General features: G+C 37.0%; 2 protein-coding genes across 5 annotated transcripts; one reads left to right on the top strand and one right to left on the bottom strand.

Annotated features, from left to right (window-relative positions):
* Positions 1 to 6,815: 6,815 nt before the first annotated feature.
* On the bottom strand, positions 6,816 to 9,142 carry LOC105183382 (THAP domain-containing protein 3). Of its 4 annotated transcripts, none has more exons than XM_025298106.1 (6): positions 8,966 to 9,142; positions 8,674 to 8,833; positions 8,266 to 8,401; positions 7,589 to 7,966; positions 7,445 to 7,547; positions 6,816 to 7,227 (listed from the first exon to the last, which is right to left on the bottom strand). In XM_025298106.1, the coding sequence occupies exons 2-6, from the start codon at positions 8,824 to 8,826 to the stop codon at positions 7,215 to 7,217; spliced, it is 783 nt and encodes a 260-aa protein (XP_025153891.1). In that variant the 5' UTR covers positions 8,827 to 8,833; positions 8,966 to 9,142; the 3' UTR covers positions 6,816 to 7,214. The 4 variants fall into 4 exon arrangements, with proteins under 4 accessions (XP_025153891.1, XP_025153893.1, XP_025153894.1 ...); XM_025298108.1 differs by having other exon boundaries at positions 6,818 to 7,071; XM_025298109.1 differs by lacking the exon at positions 7,445 to 7,547 and having other exon boundaries at positions 6,818 to 7,227; positions 7,638 to 7,966.
* A 368-nt stretch (positions 9,143 to 9,510) lies between these two features.
* On the top strand, positions 9,511 to 16,401 carry Msh6 (DNA mismatch repair protein Msh6). The gene is made up of 20 exons (XM_011141452.3): positions 9,511 to 9,780; positions 10,114 to 10,284; positions 10,387 to 10,472; positions 10,622 to 10,693; positions 10,770 to 10,976; positions 11,053 to 11,187; positions 11,516 to 11,651; positions 11,735 to 12,015; positions 12,089 to 12,214; positions 12,318 to 12,402; positions 12,484 to 12,769; positions 12,858 to 13,013; positions 13,098 to 13,252; positions 13,322 to 13,410; positions 13,495 to 13,785; positions 14,139 to 14,354; positions 14,465 to 14,644; positions 14,928 to 15,105; positions 15,213 to 15,364; positions 15,488 to 16,401. The coding sequence occupies exons 1-20, from the start codon at positions 9,660 to 9,662 to the stop codon at positions 15,770 to 15,772; spliced, it is 3,408 nt and encodes a 1,135-aa protein (XP_011139754.1). The 5' UTR covers positions 9,511 to 9,659; the 3' UTR covers positions 15,773 to 16,401.
* Positions 16,402 to 16,605: the final 204 nt, after the last annotated feature.

Here is a 16,605-nt window from a genome sequence, read left to right as displayed (position 1 = left end):
TTCAGTAGCGCAGTGGATCAGGCTTTGTGATATGAGCGTAGAGGTTGTTCAAGTGTGTTATTTTTGCTATCACAGGGAGAACTATGTAGAATGTATAATAATACGCAGACAAATTCTTTACATAATCATACTTATTTTTTTTAGCATGAATAAAAATGATCAATGCTAACATGATAAGCACATGATTAACAAACATGTTAAATTTTTATAACACGATATAATTTTTACTTTTAAAAATTTATGTACATATATTATAATATATATCTTAAAAAAGAAAATAATTTGAATTTGAGATTTCTAAAAATATTAAGTTAAATATACAATAATCATATACAGGGTGTTTGATAGCTGATCATGCAGACGAAAGTTGGAGATAGATTGGGTGTAGCCGAGAAGAAAAGTCATGTACCATAATGTCAAATTGGCAATAGTTATCGAGTTATTAATTAAAACATGTGAGCCACCGAGCACGTAGAGAGCGGAGAGCGGCCGCAGTAAGCACGTAAACATTTGATACAGGCAGAGTCAGTGAGTAACGGTAGGCAAGCGCGCGCGGCGAGGAGCAACGTAAGCAACAAAAGGCGATCGCGCGCGACGAGGAGCGAGCGAGCGCGAACGACGAGGAGCGAGCGAGCTATAAGGAAAAACCTATAAAGAAAAAACTTGTTTAATATATACATGATAGCATTTTTATTATAATAAAATGTACTTGTAAATTCTCTCTATACATATACGGTGTAATGTTTTATTTAAGTTTATATAGTATTGGGAGTACAAATTAGTTCGGTCCGTTTTTTGTGTTAAAAGATGTATTTATTTCAAAACAAAATGAATGAACAGATCAATTAAAGTATTTTCCATCGTTGGTTACTACTTTCTCCCATTTCTCAGGCAATTTTCGAATTCCATCTCGAAAAAATGACTCGTCTTTTGAGGCGATCCAAGTTTGGAGCCAATTTTCGATATCTGCGAAAGAAGTGAACCGATGACCTGCCAAATCGTGCTGCATCCTTCGGAACAACCAATAATCAGGAGCAATGTCCGGAGAATACGGCGGGTGCGGTAAAACATCCCATTTCAGCGTTTCCAAATATTTTTTACGACTTTTGCGACATGAGGCCGAGCGTTGTCATGAAGAACGCCTTTCAACGTCTCTCGGTTTCAGTTCATAAGGCACCCAATTTCCTTGTTTTTTAATAATTCCCATGTCTCTCAATCGTACGGAAACGGCTTGTTGAGTCAATCCCAATGATTCTGCAAGCTCCTCTTACGTTTGACTCTGATCTTCTTTGAGTAATGCCTTTAATTCTTTGTCCTCGAATTTTTTTGGCTGTCCAGAGCGAGGCTTGTCTTCGACGCTGAAATCTCCATCCTTGAAACATCGAAACTATTTCCTACATGATTTATCAGTTGGAGTAGCGTCACCATAAACTTCAACAAGCATTCGATGGGCTTCAGCTGCATTTTTCTTCCAATTAAAGCAGAAAATTAAAACCTCCCGCAAATGCTGCTTGGTGCTAACACAAAATTCGACATTTTCAACACTGTAAAAAGCAAGGTTTTTGTATGAAACTCAAAATGATATAAACTGAATATTATTGGCAGATGTCTAATCTCTCTGAAACCGCCAAAATCGGCAGTCACTATGAACCATTCATAACAGCCGGAGTCATCTTTTGAAAACGGACCAAACTAATTTGTAAATACACCCTATATTATAATAAATTATAAACCTCCACTATAGAATATACATATCGAATGTGTATATATTCTACATATTTTGATATTTTTTTATTCAAAGATGTTATTCTTATTATAATTGACGAAATGTCAATGATATCTAATTTGACTTTAAAAAACTATATCGAATTAAAACTTGATTAATATTAGGTGTAGTAAAAAGAAATCCATTATTTTTGCATGAAATTGAAGGCTTTAATTACCATAGTTAGAATGATCCGATTTAGGTCAAATATGCGCCGTTTTATTCGATAACTTGTTGCCATTTTGAAGGTAATTTCATTATGCCTCTCTCATAGAAGCCCTCGTCCCTATTGGCAAAAAATTGAGACAGTCGATTTTCACAAGCCTCTCTTGAAGCGAATTTTTCACCAGCAAAATTGTTCGCCATGGACAGGAACAGATGGTAATCACTTGGTGCCGGACTATAAGGTGGATGCATAAGAACCTCCCAACCAAGTTCCCGGAGCTTCTGGCGAGTCACTATCGATGTGTGTGGCCTGGCGTTGTCCGCCGATGGAACACAATTCCTCTCCTATTGGCCAAAGCTGGCCGCTTCTGGGCGATTGCTTCCTTCAGACGGTCCAATTGTTGACAGTACAGTTCCGAGTTAAGAGTTTTGCCGTAGGGGAGCAGCTCATAGTAGATAATTCCCTGCCAATCCCACCAAACACACAGCAAAACCTTCCTGGCCGTCAATCCTGGCTTGGCCACCGTTTCCGCCGGCTCACCGCGATTCGACCACGACCGTTTTCGCTTGACGTTATCGTAAGTGATCCACTTTTCATCACCAGTGACCAACCGCTTCAGAAATGGGTCGATTTTGTTGCGATTCAGCAGCGATTCGCAGATGGAAATTCGATCCATGAGGTTTTTTTTGTTAACTCGTGTGGCACCCATACATCGAGCTTCTTTTTGTATCCAGCCTTATTCAAATGGTTCCAGACGGTTTTTTGTGCAATCTTTAGCTCTTGGGCAATCGAAACAGTGCTTACATGACGGTTGGACTCGACAATGTCCATGATTTTATCGATATTTTCGACAATTGGCCTTCCAGTGAGTGGTGCATCTTTGACATCGAAATTACCGGAACGGAATCGACGAAACCAAAATTGCGCGTGATTGGCTGTTACAGTATCAGGACCATAAACACTATTCACATTTTCAGCCGCCTGGCTTGCGTTTTCGCCTTTATCGAAGAAAAACTGTAAAATATAGCGTATTTTCTCTTTGCTAGTATCCATCTTTGACGCGCGCTCAAACAAAACTGAGTCAACTAATCACAAAACTGTCAAAAAAGTTTTTTAGTACGAAATCTCATCTTTCTAACGCCATCTAGTGGAACCCGATCGGACTTATACAACGCGAGATACAGATAACTAAAGCCATCTATTGGAAAAATAATGGATTTCTTTTTACTACACCTGATACATACATGACAGCATTTTTATTATAATAAAATGTTCTTGTAAATTCTCTTTATACATATACGGTATAATGTTTTATTTAAGTTTATACAGTATTATAATAAATAAATTATAAACCTTCATTATAGAATACCCTGGTAGCAGACTGACGTCAAATGACGTACTAATGACGTCTTAATGACGTTAAAGACGTCATTAATACGTCATTTGACGTCAGTCTGTTACCTGAGTATATCATAATAAAAATGCTGGCATATATGTATTAAACAAGTTTTAGTTGGATATAGTTTTTGGTGCAGCCGCGCTAAGATTTTTGTATTAAATACTTTTTATTGCATTGTTATAATAATTAATTTGTTACAATAACAAGTAAAATAACCATATAACTCAGTGTTCTAATAAATAATGATAAATTTTACTTGTAAAAATTTGTTATTTTATGAAAAAATTTTTCGAACGAAAGTTGCATGGCTTGAAGGACGACATATGACGGAAATGTGGACTTGACCTTGAGTGACCTTGTCAAAATCAGGCCAAGGTCATTAATGTTTTTTTAAATAGAAACTACTATTTTTTATTACATATTCTTATAGCTTATCTCGAGAGCTTTCGAAAACACTCTAACAAAGTTACATTTCATTGAGTACTTTCCGAGTTATGAGGCTTGGAAGTTAAGGCAAGACCGATCACTGATCCGACCAATTAAGGCAAGATCAATTCGAATTTGTCTTTAGCCGTTAATAAGTCTTGGCCTTAGAAGTACGAAATAAAACCTCTTTGCGTTTATTACAATATCCTGTAAGTTAACAAATATTCTTCACACATACAAACATAGTATTATTATATTTTTATTGAGTAGTGCACTGAACAACTATGACATTGCTCTGAGAGTTTTCTCATTTAGAGCGACGAAACAAATATATTTTATGAATTTTTTTTCGCGCAGATAGAAAATTTCACGGATGTAATTGTTTTTGGAGATTATTTAATACTGTATGAAAAATATTTATTAACTTACAGGATATTGTAATAAAAGCAAAGAGGTTTCATTTCGTACTTCTTGATTCTGTTACAATATTCTTTTATATTTCATACTACTCCTCATCCTTGTATAACTTAAAATTATTCTTAAAATATTATTAAACAATTCAATAATCAAACCTATGGACCTGCCCGACTCCGCAAAATAATTAATAAAATATATTTCATTTTCTTGGCGCCGAATATTATTAATACTATTTACAAATAATATTACAAATAATAATATTACAAATAATTACAAATAATATATATTACAATATTACAAATAATATATATTACAAATAATAATATTATTAATAATAAAATATTATTTATAATAAGTTCGGTGCGCCGAGTAGACAAAACTTTTCAGTATTGTCATAGAGAGGAAAGGAGAGAGAGACAGTCGCGCCCACGATTCAGATTATGGGCAAGAAAGAATTAGATTTGCTCGCTGAGCGAGAACGAGAGCGACAAGGAGGGAATGATATTCTCTCTCTCTCTCTCTCTCTCTCTCTCTCTCGCTCGCTCGCTCGGCGCGTCGACGATTGCCGATCGCGTGGCTCACACGGATAAACCGAGCTGACTGAGTGCATGCATGAGGGGGGGGAGGGAATCCTCGTGTAAGCCCGTCACGAAATTCGCATCACTGATACCAATGATGTCAAAACCGAACATGCTGCGGACAAGCGTAACTTGTAAATACCGGAGATAAATTGTTTATCAGCTCATAGACAATTAATATAACGAGATACCCGCGGAGACCCGTGTACTTCTCTTTCGTCTTTGCGTACAATTGCGATCAATAAAAAATTTTCACGAATTGTTCGGTTTTGACATCTTGGTATACGTGTGTATGTGTGTGTACACATACAATTGCGATATACACTTATCATGTTAGCATTGATCATTTTTATTCATGCTAAAAAAAATAAGTATGATTATGTAAAGAATTTGTCTGCGTATTATTATACATTCTACATAGTTCTCCCTGTGATAGCAAAAATAACACACTTGAACAACCTCTACGCTCATATCACAAAGCCTGATCCACTGCGCTACTGAAGCAAATTGGTAATTCTTCTGCTATAACGACATTAACAGAAAAGACTAAACTTCAAACTGTATTTCTCAAAAACGTTTAAGATTTGCACCGTTTTTGGACAGCATCTGTTACTATTACATCAATATTATACTTTTCTAAAAGCAAAATCGCGCGGTGATTTCAAGGATGAAGATTCCTCTTGTGTGAGATATTTATTATTCATTCTTTATTAATGGGAAAAAGTTTTCCTTCGGTTTAAATGTTCAAGAAAAGTTATTTGTTCTCTGAGAATCTTTCAATTTTTATGTTCGTGAAAAGTTTATAAAATTCGTAAAGAAAGAAAATTATTTTACTACCTACCTGTTCAAGAGTTGCGCACAAGAGATATTTTAACAAATCTGAATCCGAATCAGTCAACAAATTAAATTTTTCATTCAAAGAAGTATATATAGGGTAAGCATAAGTAAGATAAGTATAAATAATAAATTAAATATTATTCTCTGAATATAATAATAAATATTTTTTTCTTTAGCTGAATCATCGAAGTAAATATTCTATTATAAATTGACTTTTCGGATTACAATATTAATTTGATTTTTCAGAGTACGCTTTCAAATTGACTCTTCGGAATACGCTATTAAATTGACTTTTCGGAGTACACTTTTAAATTGACTCTTCTAACTACACATTTTTTAGTTGACTCTGTGGAGTACACATTTTTTAATTAACTCTTCGGAGAGAAGAGAAGAGAAATATTTTATATTTTATTTAAAAAATCTTAATTTTTGCAGAAAATTGATTGATGAAGAAAAAAATTAATTCACGACCTCAACGAAGATCTTAAAAAAATTACTGCAAGAAATGAAGTTGTTATTATATACCATATTGTACAATATTTAAACATACGCGCAATAATTATCTATAATTTGCATATATGGGCGTTTATGTAATTATAAGTAATGTAAAAGTCATGACAAATTAATGTGGCCGCGCGTTATCTCTGTCGCGTCATTGCTAGAAATCGTCCGAACTCTCGAAATTATTTTCTTCCCGAATTATGAATATAAAACAACGTGGAAAGGAAAACAAGGGGGTGAAAGAGGAGACGGCTACGTTTGCCTTACGGTAACATCGCTGCTGGCTCGCTTCAGTTTATCGTCGCGATTGTCTATTCGCTGGTGGTGAGACAAAAACCGATCCTCCGTTTTTATCTGACTAATCTAGCTCGCTCGTGAACGTAGCACAAAACAGAACCAAATAATTATGGACATAGCACGGAATAGTACCAATAAATCGTGGACATTGGCTTAGTAGTTCATGTCCATGAAAAATGGACCCAGTTGCCGCTTCGAATTAGCCAACTTTAGTGTACCTCAAGGGAAAGTACGGACACCGATCCTGTGGCGGCCATGTTTGGGTCCTTGAAACCGAAAATTTAGTTATATGCGCGGAATATTGAAATTCTACTAAAAGAGATATCAAGCAAGATATTTATATTTAATTTAATTAATATTTATATTTAATTTTGATGACTTATAAATGACATTAATGTTATTATAATTGTAAGATAGAGGACTTGTAAAATTGAAGTAGAAATATAATAGAGTTATTTTATATATAAAAAAATATTATTCATACATGATCATAATATAATTTCACAAATAGTAAAGTAATAACTTAATGACATCGTGTTGACATTGGAAACGTCAAGAAAACGTCATAAAGTATAATAAAAAAATTTTTTTTTCTTCTTTTGCTGTCGTACCGTATCTTAAACCTTCTCCGACAATATTTGTAGCTGTCAGAAATATTTTCCTGTAAGTTACTCCATTTTATTTCCTGTAATAAAGAAAGTGTTTTATAGTCTCTCCCCTTCATATCTATAGTATTATTCACGTAGAGTCTACAAAATCACATGGATTTCACATGGACACAACGTTCCTGTTTTCATGGGGTATTGACTCTATAATAATCAAGCGGATTCATTGATAATACCTAAAATAAATATTTGTTAATGAAAGTTAAATAATATTTAATGATAACGATATAAATACAAATAATGTTATATAATATATAATATAAACATGCCATATGAACATATACTATAAATATATTTTCAGAGACACCAGGTAAAAACTTAAAATGTTCTAAATGACGAGTTAGAGTTCGAAGAGAAGGCAATGGGAAATTATTTCGGAGTAATTGTTCATACCTATGCGATCCGCAAGCAAATTTTAAGCGATAAGCCTTGATTAATGTGTTGTTACACCAACGTGGCATTTTTTTATAAGCATTAGTTAAAACTTTAATTTGATCTTCATTAAATAATCTTCATTAAATCTTCATTAAATATGATCTTCATTAAATAGCTTATTTAACATTTTTATATCTATCATTGTTCTTACTTCCTGCTGTAGTCTCTTCAATTTAATTTTCATGTCCCACAGTTGTTTCATCATTTCTTTTTTGCTTTTTTTACTTTGAAATAAATGTTTTTCTAATTTTTCTAATTTTTTTTCAAATTCTGGAATTGTTTTGGAATTACTTAACGTCAACGGTTGAGTAGATTCAATTTCAGTCTCAATTTCAGTTTGTATATTTTCATCTTCTTGTTCCATACTATTATTTTGCTCCGATATCTTTGTTGTATCTATTGGTGATTCCAACATTTCGTTTGTATTTGTATTCCCTTGATTTACACTTGTTGATAAATTCTTTTCCTTGATAGACAGTTCTTAAAAATCAAACAGCATATTATTGTTCATCTGTTATAAATAAACATACTGCTTATATATAAATAATGTTATATATATTACATACAAATAATGGAAAGTATTCCACTACTTTTATATTAACGTTACACATTTTACATTTAACTGTATTATGGCTTTTAAGGCTCATCCATGATAACTGTAAAAATATGGCTGTAAGATTGTAACATAGGCTGTCAGCAAATAAAAAGAATTTATTTCACATCTTACAGCTTTACAGCCATATTCTTAAGTCATTGTAGATAAATCTTTAATTGTATACCTTGCTGACATTTTTTTTTTATTATATCTATTCGAATTTGAGTATCTTCCCCAAATAGTGTTGGTATAGCTTTCCATTTTAACTTTTTTCTGCCATCGACTCTCATTGTTTCCCACTGATCATCAGCAAAATGAAACTATGCAAAGAACAACATAAAGTAAATAGGTATTGAATATAGAAACAAAGAAATTGTGTATATATTAAAACAGACAACATAATTATATTGGGTACATTCAGTACTTCAACCGCTCACTGAGCGCTAAGTAAGCTCTTGCATCTGATTGGTGTATATTTTAAAATCTAAAGGAATATACCAATCAAATGTAAAAGCTCATTGAGCGTTCAATGAACGGTTGTAGTACTGAATGCACCCATTGTGTATATATATTAACGGACAACATAACATACCTCACACAAACGTGAATCCTTTTTCGGCTGCCAGTTACTTCGACCTATATTTCTTATCCACAACATTTGCATTTCCCTTTCTTGTGGAAAAGAACACATTTTTATTTTCTTGGTCGATGCACTCTTACAATTTTTTGCAATACATTTAGGCATTTTTATGCTATAATAAAGAACAGATTATATAACTTACACCTACACGTATATTTACACAATATATTGATTGCTACATATATTTTTATATTATCTATTTTATAAAAATATTAATCACAATATATAAAACACAAAAACTCACTTTTCTTTTAACACACTTCCACTATGTACACTTCTTTTTCTTTTTCTATAGCAGCGAGCATAAATGCCATTGGCCGGTTATAGACAACATATAACTTTAATCGTAATCAGCTGATCCTTTAGCTCATATTTCTTGCTTCTCCGCCTGTTACTTGGCAATGTGCACGGAACTTTACCGGAAGCGGACCCAAACATGGCGGAACCAATCAAAACGCTGACATACGAAGTCCGTACTCTCCCTTGAGGTATGTACACGAGCCAACTTTTCGATAACGCTGTAAATGTAGCCATGGCCGCTCTCAGGGTGCGTTCCGTTTCACGCATAGCGTGCATTTATCTATAGTTTATGTCATGTATACTATAAAAAATGCGCGCATATGCGTGAAACGGAACGCACCCTCAGGCTTCTCTCTGGTCGCAACCGCGAGTCGCTGCTTTCTGATTGGTCGAGGAAGAATCGCAATCGTAATCGTAGCCGCAGCAGCAGTCGCGAGTCGCCAGTGTGATACGGTCTTAAAACGAACGAATCGGGATGCATTCCGGAAGATTGTGAGAAGAGAGCACAATTTGCCGGGCATTTGATCCGCTTCAGCACTTCGTCGTTGTGTAACATGCTCGTATACTGTCCGTAATTTTGGCGGATATTTCCTGAAAATCATTGTTCATATTGTTCGAGGTTCATATTGAAGTGAAATATGCCAAAAGTGAACACGATACTTAATTATTTCTCGTCGCCGAAAGCTATCAAAAAACCGGAGCCGAAAAAAGAAGAAAGAGGAAAGTCGCAGACTCCCAAGAGAGAACAAAAGAACAAAGGTTTGTTTTCGGGTGGATTTTGAGCGGTAGCACGCCTAATTATTTGCACGGAACAATACGTACCGAGATAGAATTAATCATTGCCTCGTACGTAATGTTTTTATTTAGCAATAATTCGTTCATAAAATGACAATTTATGTAATTTTGTCCAATTGCACATGACACTAATCACAGTGTTGTTTTCAAACAATTCATCTTAAACAGTTCACTCTTGACATGTGAAAAATATGGAGATAGTATAATTTTTGAGAATTGTAATTATATATCCTGTAATGTATAATCTAAATTAATATTTTTGTTCTCGTAATTATTACATGTAAATGATTTGTGCAGAACGTATCAAGAATGGTAGAGGAAAGGAAAATCAGGATCACGATGATAGGAAAAGATCGCTTAAAGAAGATCAAGACGATGAAGAGGATATATCCATAAAACCTAAAAAGAGGCGTCTTATTATTCCTGATGTTGATTCTGATGGTGATTCTGAAGATGATTTTAAGCCAGGTTTGTAAATCATATAGATGATGATAAAGTTGTGGGTTATTACAATTTCTTTGTATTAAATAAATGATCAATAAAGATATCATATGATATTATAAACTTTAGGTTCTGAATCTGATGAGTCTGAATCAGTTTCTGAAGGAGATACAGAGCATGAACCTGAAACAGAAACAGAGCAGGAGACTCCAGAGGTAAAGATGAAACATTTTCAAATATGTTTTAAGACTGAATAAACACAAATATACAAATATTTGAATTACTAGAGTTATCTTAAATATGTATTAAACGTTCTCTGTTTTACAAAGAAAATTATATAAATATTATAAATATCGTATTTCAGAAAAGGGAGAAAATATCTAGTGCCAAATCCAAACCGGGCCGACCTAGAGGTTCAAAATATAGTACAAAAACAGTAAGCTTATAGTTACTCATTTTCATATTTCTTTATCTGTATTTCTTTATCTCTATATAATTAATCCCTTTTTCAGAGCAAGAAAGAACCTAAACAGGCTATACAAACCCAGAGTCAAGCTGTCAGCAATGGATCTACTGCTACCCCAACTTGGCCACATTTGAAATTAGATTTTCTACAGCCAGAGAAAATAAAAGATATAAAAAGGAGAACACCCATAGATTGCGATTACGATTCTAAAACTGTCTATGTGCCCCATGACTTTCTACTTAATCAAACTCCTGTAAGAAGACACTACTGTTAAGCACTGTTTTAATTATATATTTACATTAGCAACTAATTATGCTGCTATTGTTTAGGCAATGAGACAATGGTGGGAATTGAAAAGCAAACATTTTGACTGTGTGCTCTTCTTCAAAGTTGGCAAATTTTATGAGCTCTATCACATGGATGCAGTTATTGGTGTTAATGAACTGAGTCTAACATACATGCGAGTAAGTCCAAATTTATATCTGGAAAGTAACAAAATTGATGTCTATTGGAATTTCAACTGTAGAAGCTTAGAATCCTGTAAAATCTCTTTATAACACGCATATTTTGCGATTAATCGACATTTAACGATCGAAGAACGCAATTTACGATTCAGCTCAATAAATTCTTAGAGATTTTAATATGTTTAAAAGTTTTAAAACTTAAAAGCTAAATCAGTAGACAGCGATTTTCCTTTTCTCTTTTTGTTTCTTGTAAGGTAAATATTACGTATACATGTACATTCATAATATGGTAGTTGTCTCAAATAATTATTTTAAATTATCATTAAAGGGTGAATTCGCGCACTCCGGATTCCCCGAGATCGGATATGGTCGTTATTCGGCAAGTCTTATAGAGAGAGGATATAAAGTCGCTCGAGTCGAGCAAACGGAGAACCCGGAGATGATGACAGCCCGTTGCAACAAAAGTACGAAACGTATTTTCATTCTGTCTCGCACATAAATTATTATTTATATGCATAAACAATGTATTCTCATTTGTCGGTCACAGTGAGTGGCAAGCCGACCAAGTTCGACAAGGTTGTGAAGCGAGAGATTTGCCAGGTTAGCACTAGAGGCACCAGAGTGTACACTCCGTTGGATGTGGAAGCGTCCACACCGAATTCCAACTATCTATTGGCTTTGGTTGAGAAATGTAATTTCGATTCGACGAGCTCCTTCGGTGTGTGCTTCATCGACACTACAATAGGCGAGTTCCACCTCGGCCAGTTCGACGACGACCGTTGCAATTCCAGACTGTTGACTATGCTGGCTCACCATCCGCCGGTTCATGTACGAGTTAGCATATTATAATAGCTAAATTACTATCTTGTTTATTAACTCTTTTGCTATTCTCACGTTTCAGATAATACACGAACGTGGCAATCTATCTCCCAAAACCCTGCAGATCATAAATAGTACCTTACCAGCAGCATTGAAAGAGCCATTGCAGCGTGAAGCACAATTTTGGTCTGCCACAACCGCGTTGAAAGTGAGTGTAGACAGCAGATAATTACATAGAGTTGTAGTAAGATAATATCTGATTTTACTCTTTCGGGTTTCACAAATGCTTATAATTATCTTTTTGCTGAAAGAAACTTCACGAGGAGGACTATTTTAAGAAGGAGAATGACTCCAGTTTTGCATGGCCCGAAGGCTTAAAGCCGTATCTTAACGAAGGTATCTCATTAAACTCTTTCCTGTATTTGTCTCTGTGAATTTCTTCAGCACATGTAACAAACTATTCTTATCGCGTGTCAGGAGACAGTTTGGGTCTGACACCAGCCGACAACAAGGAATTGGCGGTACATGCGTTGGGAGGGTGCGTGTACTTGCTGAAGGAATATCTGCTGGAACAGCGATTGTTGGCGCAAGGTTGCTTCAATACTTACTGCCCGCCGGACTTCTCAGCCGCGAGCAACCGCGTCGGCCTCAACTACGCGAACACCATGGTGATCGATGCCGTTACGATCAAGAATTTAAGGATCTTCGGGGAAGGTTCACTCAATAGCGTGTTGGACCGTTGCTGCACCGCGTTCGGCAAGAGGTAAATTTTAAGCATTCTGTGTGTGTTTTCTGATTGATCTCTCATTGTTATCCGATCCATCAACGAGAGACCTGCATTTCTCTTCTAGATTGCTGCGCGAATGGATCTGCAGACCATCTTGCCGTAAAGCCATCATTTTGGAACGCCAACAAGCCGTTGAAGAATTGGTGGATCGAATAGATGTGACGCAATCGGCACGCGCTATCTTGGCGACTTTGCCGGACCTTGAGAGATTATTGAGCAAGTAGGTTGTAATAGAGAGACCGCGAAAGAGCTTTACTCTTGAAAGTTCGAATAAAATACCAACGTGCTTTCTATTTTGCGACAGAATACACGCCCAGGGCAATCCCAGAATGAAGAATCATCCCGATGGCAGAGCTATCATGTTTGAGGGCTCGACGTACTCGAAGAGAGTAATTATAGATTTTACTACGACCCTCGCCAAGTTCGAAGACGTTTTGAAATTCATCGAACTGTTCGATGGTACGTCTATCTTATTTTTATATTGGATTGTTTCGTGAAGTATACAAAATAAGATTACGCTCTTTTCAGACTTCAAGAGTAATTTGATTACTCGCTGCACTCAATACGAGCCGGACGGTGAATTTCCACGTCTGAGGGAGACCTTGGATTACTTCAAGGTAACACTTGTCGATACTTTTTTTTTTTCATTCGCGTGTGTCCTCTTTTTAACATATCTCACGACAAACGTGGTTTGATTGTAGACGGCGTTTGATCACGAGGAGGCCAAGAAGCAAGGTTGTATCGTTCCCAAGAAAGGAGTAGACGCCGAGTATGACTCGGTATTAACTGAGCTCGCGCAAAACCGGGCGGATCTGGATCAGTATCTGCAGAAACAGAAGCAACATTTCGGTGTGAAGGTGACGTTCCACGGGACGGACCGGAAACGCTATCAGATCGAGGTGCCCGAGACACAAGTGAAAAAGGTCGGACCCGGTTATGAGCTGCAGTCGCAACGAAAAGGCTTCAAACGCTACTACACTGCCGAAGCGAGGGTGAGTATGAACAATACATCCGATTACTAGCAAATAACTCGCGGTGTCTGACGATGACATATTTCATTTAATGCTCGACTTGAAGTGAGAAGTTCGTTTCCGAAGATTTCAATTCACCTCCTTATAGCAAGGAGTGATTCGTGACAGTTCCAGGTCATTTTTTCTCTGAGGGAATGAACTGAAGTGTCCACGCAATGTCGGAAACGAACCCACGAAGAGCCGGCAGCGACTCGAGCGATCCACACGTCGAGCATTAATTTCCTTCTATACCGCGGAAGCCTCAAATATCAAAGTATCTTGAGTAATCATGAAAAAATCTGTCATGTCCTCCCTTTCTTCGTCTCCCATCGTAGGAGCTCTTGGCACGGCAAATGAACGCGGAAGAGCATCGGGATAAAGTGCTGAAGGATCTCAACAGGAGGATATTCGCGCAGTTCAGCGAGAACTACGACACGTGGCATATGGCCGTGTACAAATTGGCCACCATGGACGTGCTCATCTCGCTCGCGGATTACGCTCGAAACGGCGATATGTGCGTGCCAGAGATACACGACGGATCGGACGGCGAGGTAACGGTATCGCCGCGCACGATGGCGCAGATGTTTGCCATCGATTAATGTCTCGCGCCTTCGCGCATCCAAGTAACAATGAAAAGTGAGAGGAATACCTGTTCCTGCAGATCTTCGTCGAGATCAGAGACGGAAAGCATCCCTGCATCACCTCCGACAATTTCATACCAAACGATACCTTATTGGCGACCGACGATGCTGCCTCTTTCATGATCCTCACTGGACCGAACATGGGGGGCAAGTCGACTCTTATGCGTCAAGTGGGTCTCATCACGATCATGGCACAGCTGGTGAGCTCCTTTACTATCTTATATTATGCGTGTATCATATCTTCTTTATGTTATCTATTTTATTTACTTATTTTATTTATTACTTTACTACATATTTTATTCATTTTTTTTACTTTATATTACCCTTCTTTTTATTTACTCTACATATTTCTTTCCATCTACGGGACATTATCTGTCCCTAAAGGGTTTTCTAAACAAAAATTTGTTATTATCAATGAAAGATAGTTTATATTTTCGCGAAATTCACTTCGTTTTCATTCACCGTCATATATTCGGCAATCAGGGCAGCTACGTTCCGGCCAGCTTGTGCCGCGTGACGCTGGTGGATCGTATCTTTACGAGGCTGGGCGCGAATGACGACATCCTGGCCGGTCAAAGCACGTTCTTGGTGGAACTGAGCGAAACCGCCACAATACTGCAGCACGTCACGCCGTATTCACTGGTTCTTTTGGATGAGTTAGGTAAGGATTATCACGCTCGGTGATCCTTGAATGTTGTTCGATACATTCTCGCTGCTGATGTAAACTCAGCGCAAGGCATTTGTGTTATATTATTGCTTTTATCGCAGGACGCGGCACATCGACCTATGACGGTACTGCGATCGCGGCCTCGGTGGTGGACGCGTTGACCAAGCTGAAATGTCGCACGCTATTCTCGACGCATTATCATTCCTTGGTCGAGGATTACAAGACTAACAAGGAGGTCACGTTAGCCCATATGGTGAGAGTTTTGCGCGCATTACTCGTACTCTCTCGATGAGATGAGGTTTTCCGTTCAGATCAATCTGCATGCACTCGTGAAAATCCGACAGCTTGTGATAATACTTTATCGCGTTATCCGTAGGCATGCATGGTGGAAACCGAGGAGGAAGAGGAAGTGTCGCAGGAAACCGTGACGTTCTTGTACAAGCTCAGCGAAGGCGCCTGCCCGAAGTCGTACGGATTCAATGCCGCTCGATTGGCAGGCGTGCCGTCTGTAATTACAAAGAGAGCGCACGAAATAGCTAGCAGGATGGAGCAGGAAACTAATCAGAAGCACATCTTCAGCGCTCTCTGTAGAGCCAATGCCGCCGCCGAGATGAGAGATCTCCTCATAATGTTGAATAAATTCTCGTGCACTCGCGTTTGAGACGGAACTATCAGTTGCAAGATGATCGCTCCATCGCTGAATCTATAAGCCACGTACGAAGTATTATCAGGAGATAAGTTATTTATTTGCAAACATAAAATACAGAAACGAACATTTCTCGCATATACGCGACACATAAATACATGCTTACACGTATTTGAATTTCTGTTTCGCGAGATACGAGTTCTCCTCATGAATTTCTGCGTTTGCTCGCCGCAAACGAGCAATTGTATCGTTAATATTCATTCGATAAGCATTTGTTTTGGAAATTTTGTACGCTATAGGAGTCCATTTTTTGTCTCTCTCTATAAAATCGATTGATTTTCTTGTACGTTTTATTGTGCACTATATGTTGGTATTTATTCATTCGCTGTATACAATCAAATGTGTAAATTCCAATCTGTAATTGTGTGCGTTTAGAATTTCTCGAATATTTAAGAAACATGTCTTGTTCTATTTATTTAACAGTCCGGCGTTCAGTCGTTTCATTTCGTAAAAGAGCAGAAATAAGGTCGCGTGTTCTAAAGTTTCTGTAAACTTATCGACTGTGTATGTCCTTATTTTACCGTCAACAAATTGCATTGATATGTTAACTATTTTCATAATAAAACATCAATGTGCGACAAGAACGTCGTGTTCTCAATCTCATGATTATCTCTGACACGCCCATCACCACCATGTAATCCTGTCGAAAATCACGAAATGTCCTTCCGTTCTTTGACGACCAGCCTTGAAAAGGAGCGAGACTACGATACACGGGGTGGTTTTTTGTTTACAAAATTTTATTAATCATTGCCAGAGTACAAAAAGGCTATTTATTTATGACGAATACG

This window comes from Harpegnathos saltator, unplaced genomic scaffold, assembly GCF_003227715.2.
Source record: "Harpegnathos saltator strain DR-91 unplaced genomic scaffold, Hsal_v8.6 scaffold204, whole genome shotgun sequence".
Taxonomy (NCBI): Eukaryota; Metazoa; Arthropoda; class Insecta; order Hymenoptera; family Formicidae; genus Harpegnathos; species Harpegnathos saltator.
Note: the sequence above shows the minus strand (reverse complement) of the source record. Positions and strands in the feature narration are given on the sequence as shown.

What these genes read in the sequence shown, in the direction of transcription:
- LOC105183382 (XM_025298106.1), bottom strand. Translation starts at nt 8,826, where the DNA reads ATGCCTAAATGTATTGCAAAAAATTGTAAGAGTGCATCGACCAAGAAA. An exon ending in AGGATTCACGTTTGTGTGAG is followed by an intron (nt 8,402 to 8,673) that starts GTATGTTATGTT and finishes TTCTTTGCATAG; the next exon opens with TTTCATTTTGCTGATGATCA. An exon ending in AAATAAGCTATTTAATGAAG is followed by an intron (nt 7,548 to 7,588) that starts ATCATATTTAAT and finishes TATTTAATGAAG; the next exon opens with ATCAAATTAAAGTTTTAACT.
- Msh6 (XM_011141452.3), top strand. Translation starts at nt 9,660, where the DNA reads ATGCCAAAAGTGAACACGATACTTAATTATTTCTCGTCGCCGAAAGCT. An exon ending in CTCACCATCCGCCGGTTCAT is followed by an intron (nt 12,016 to 12,088) that starts GTACGAGTTAGC and finishes CTCACGTTTCAG; the next exon opens with ATAATACACGAACGTGGCAA. An exon ending in AGACCTTGGATTACTTCAAG is followed by an intron (nt 13,411 to 13,494) that starts GTAACACTTGTC and finishes GTTTGATTGTAG; the next exon opens with ACGGCGTTTGATCACGAGGA.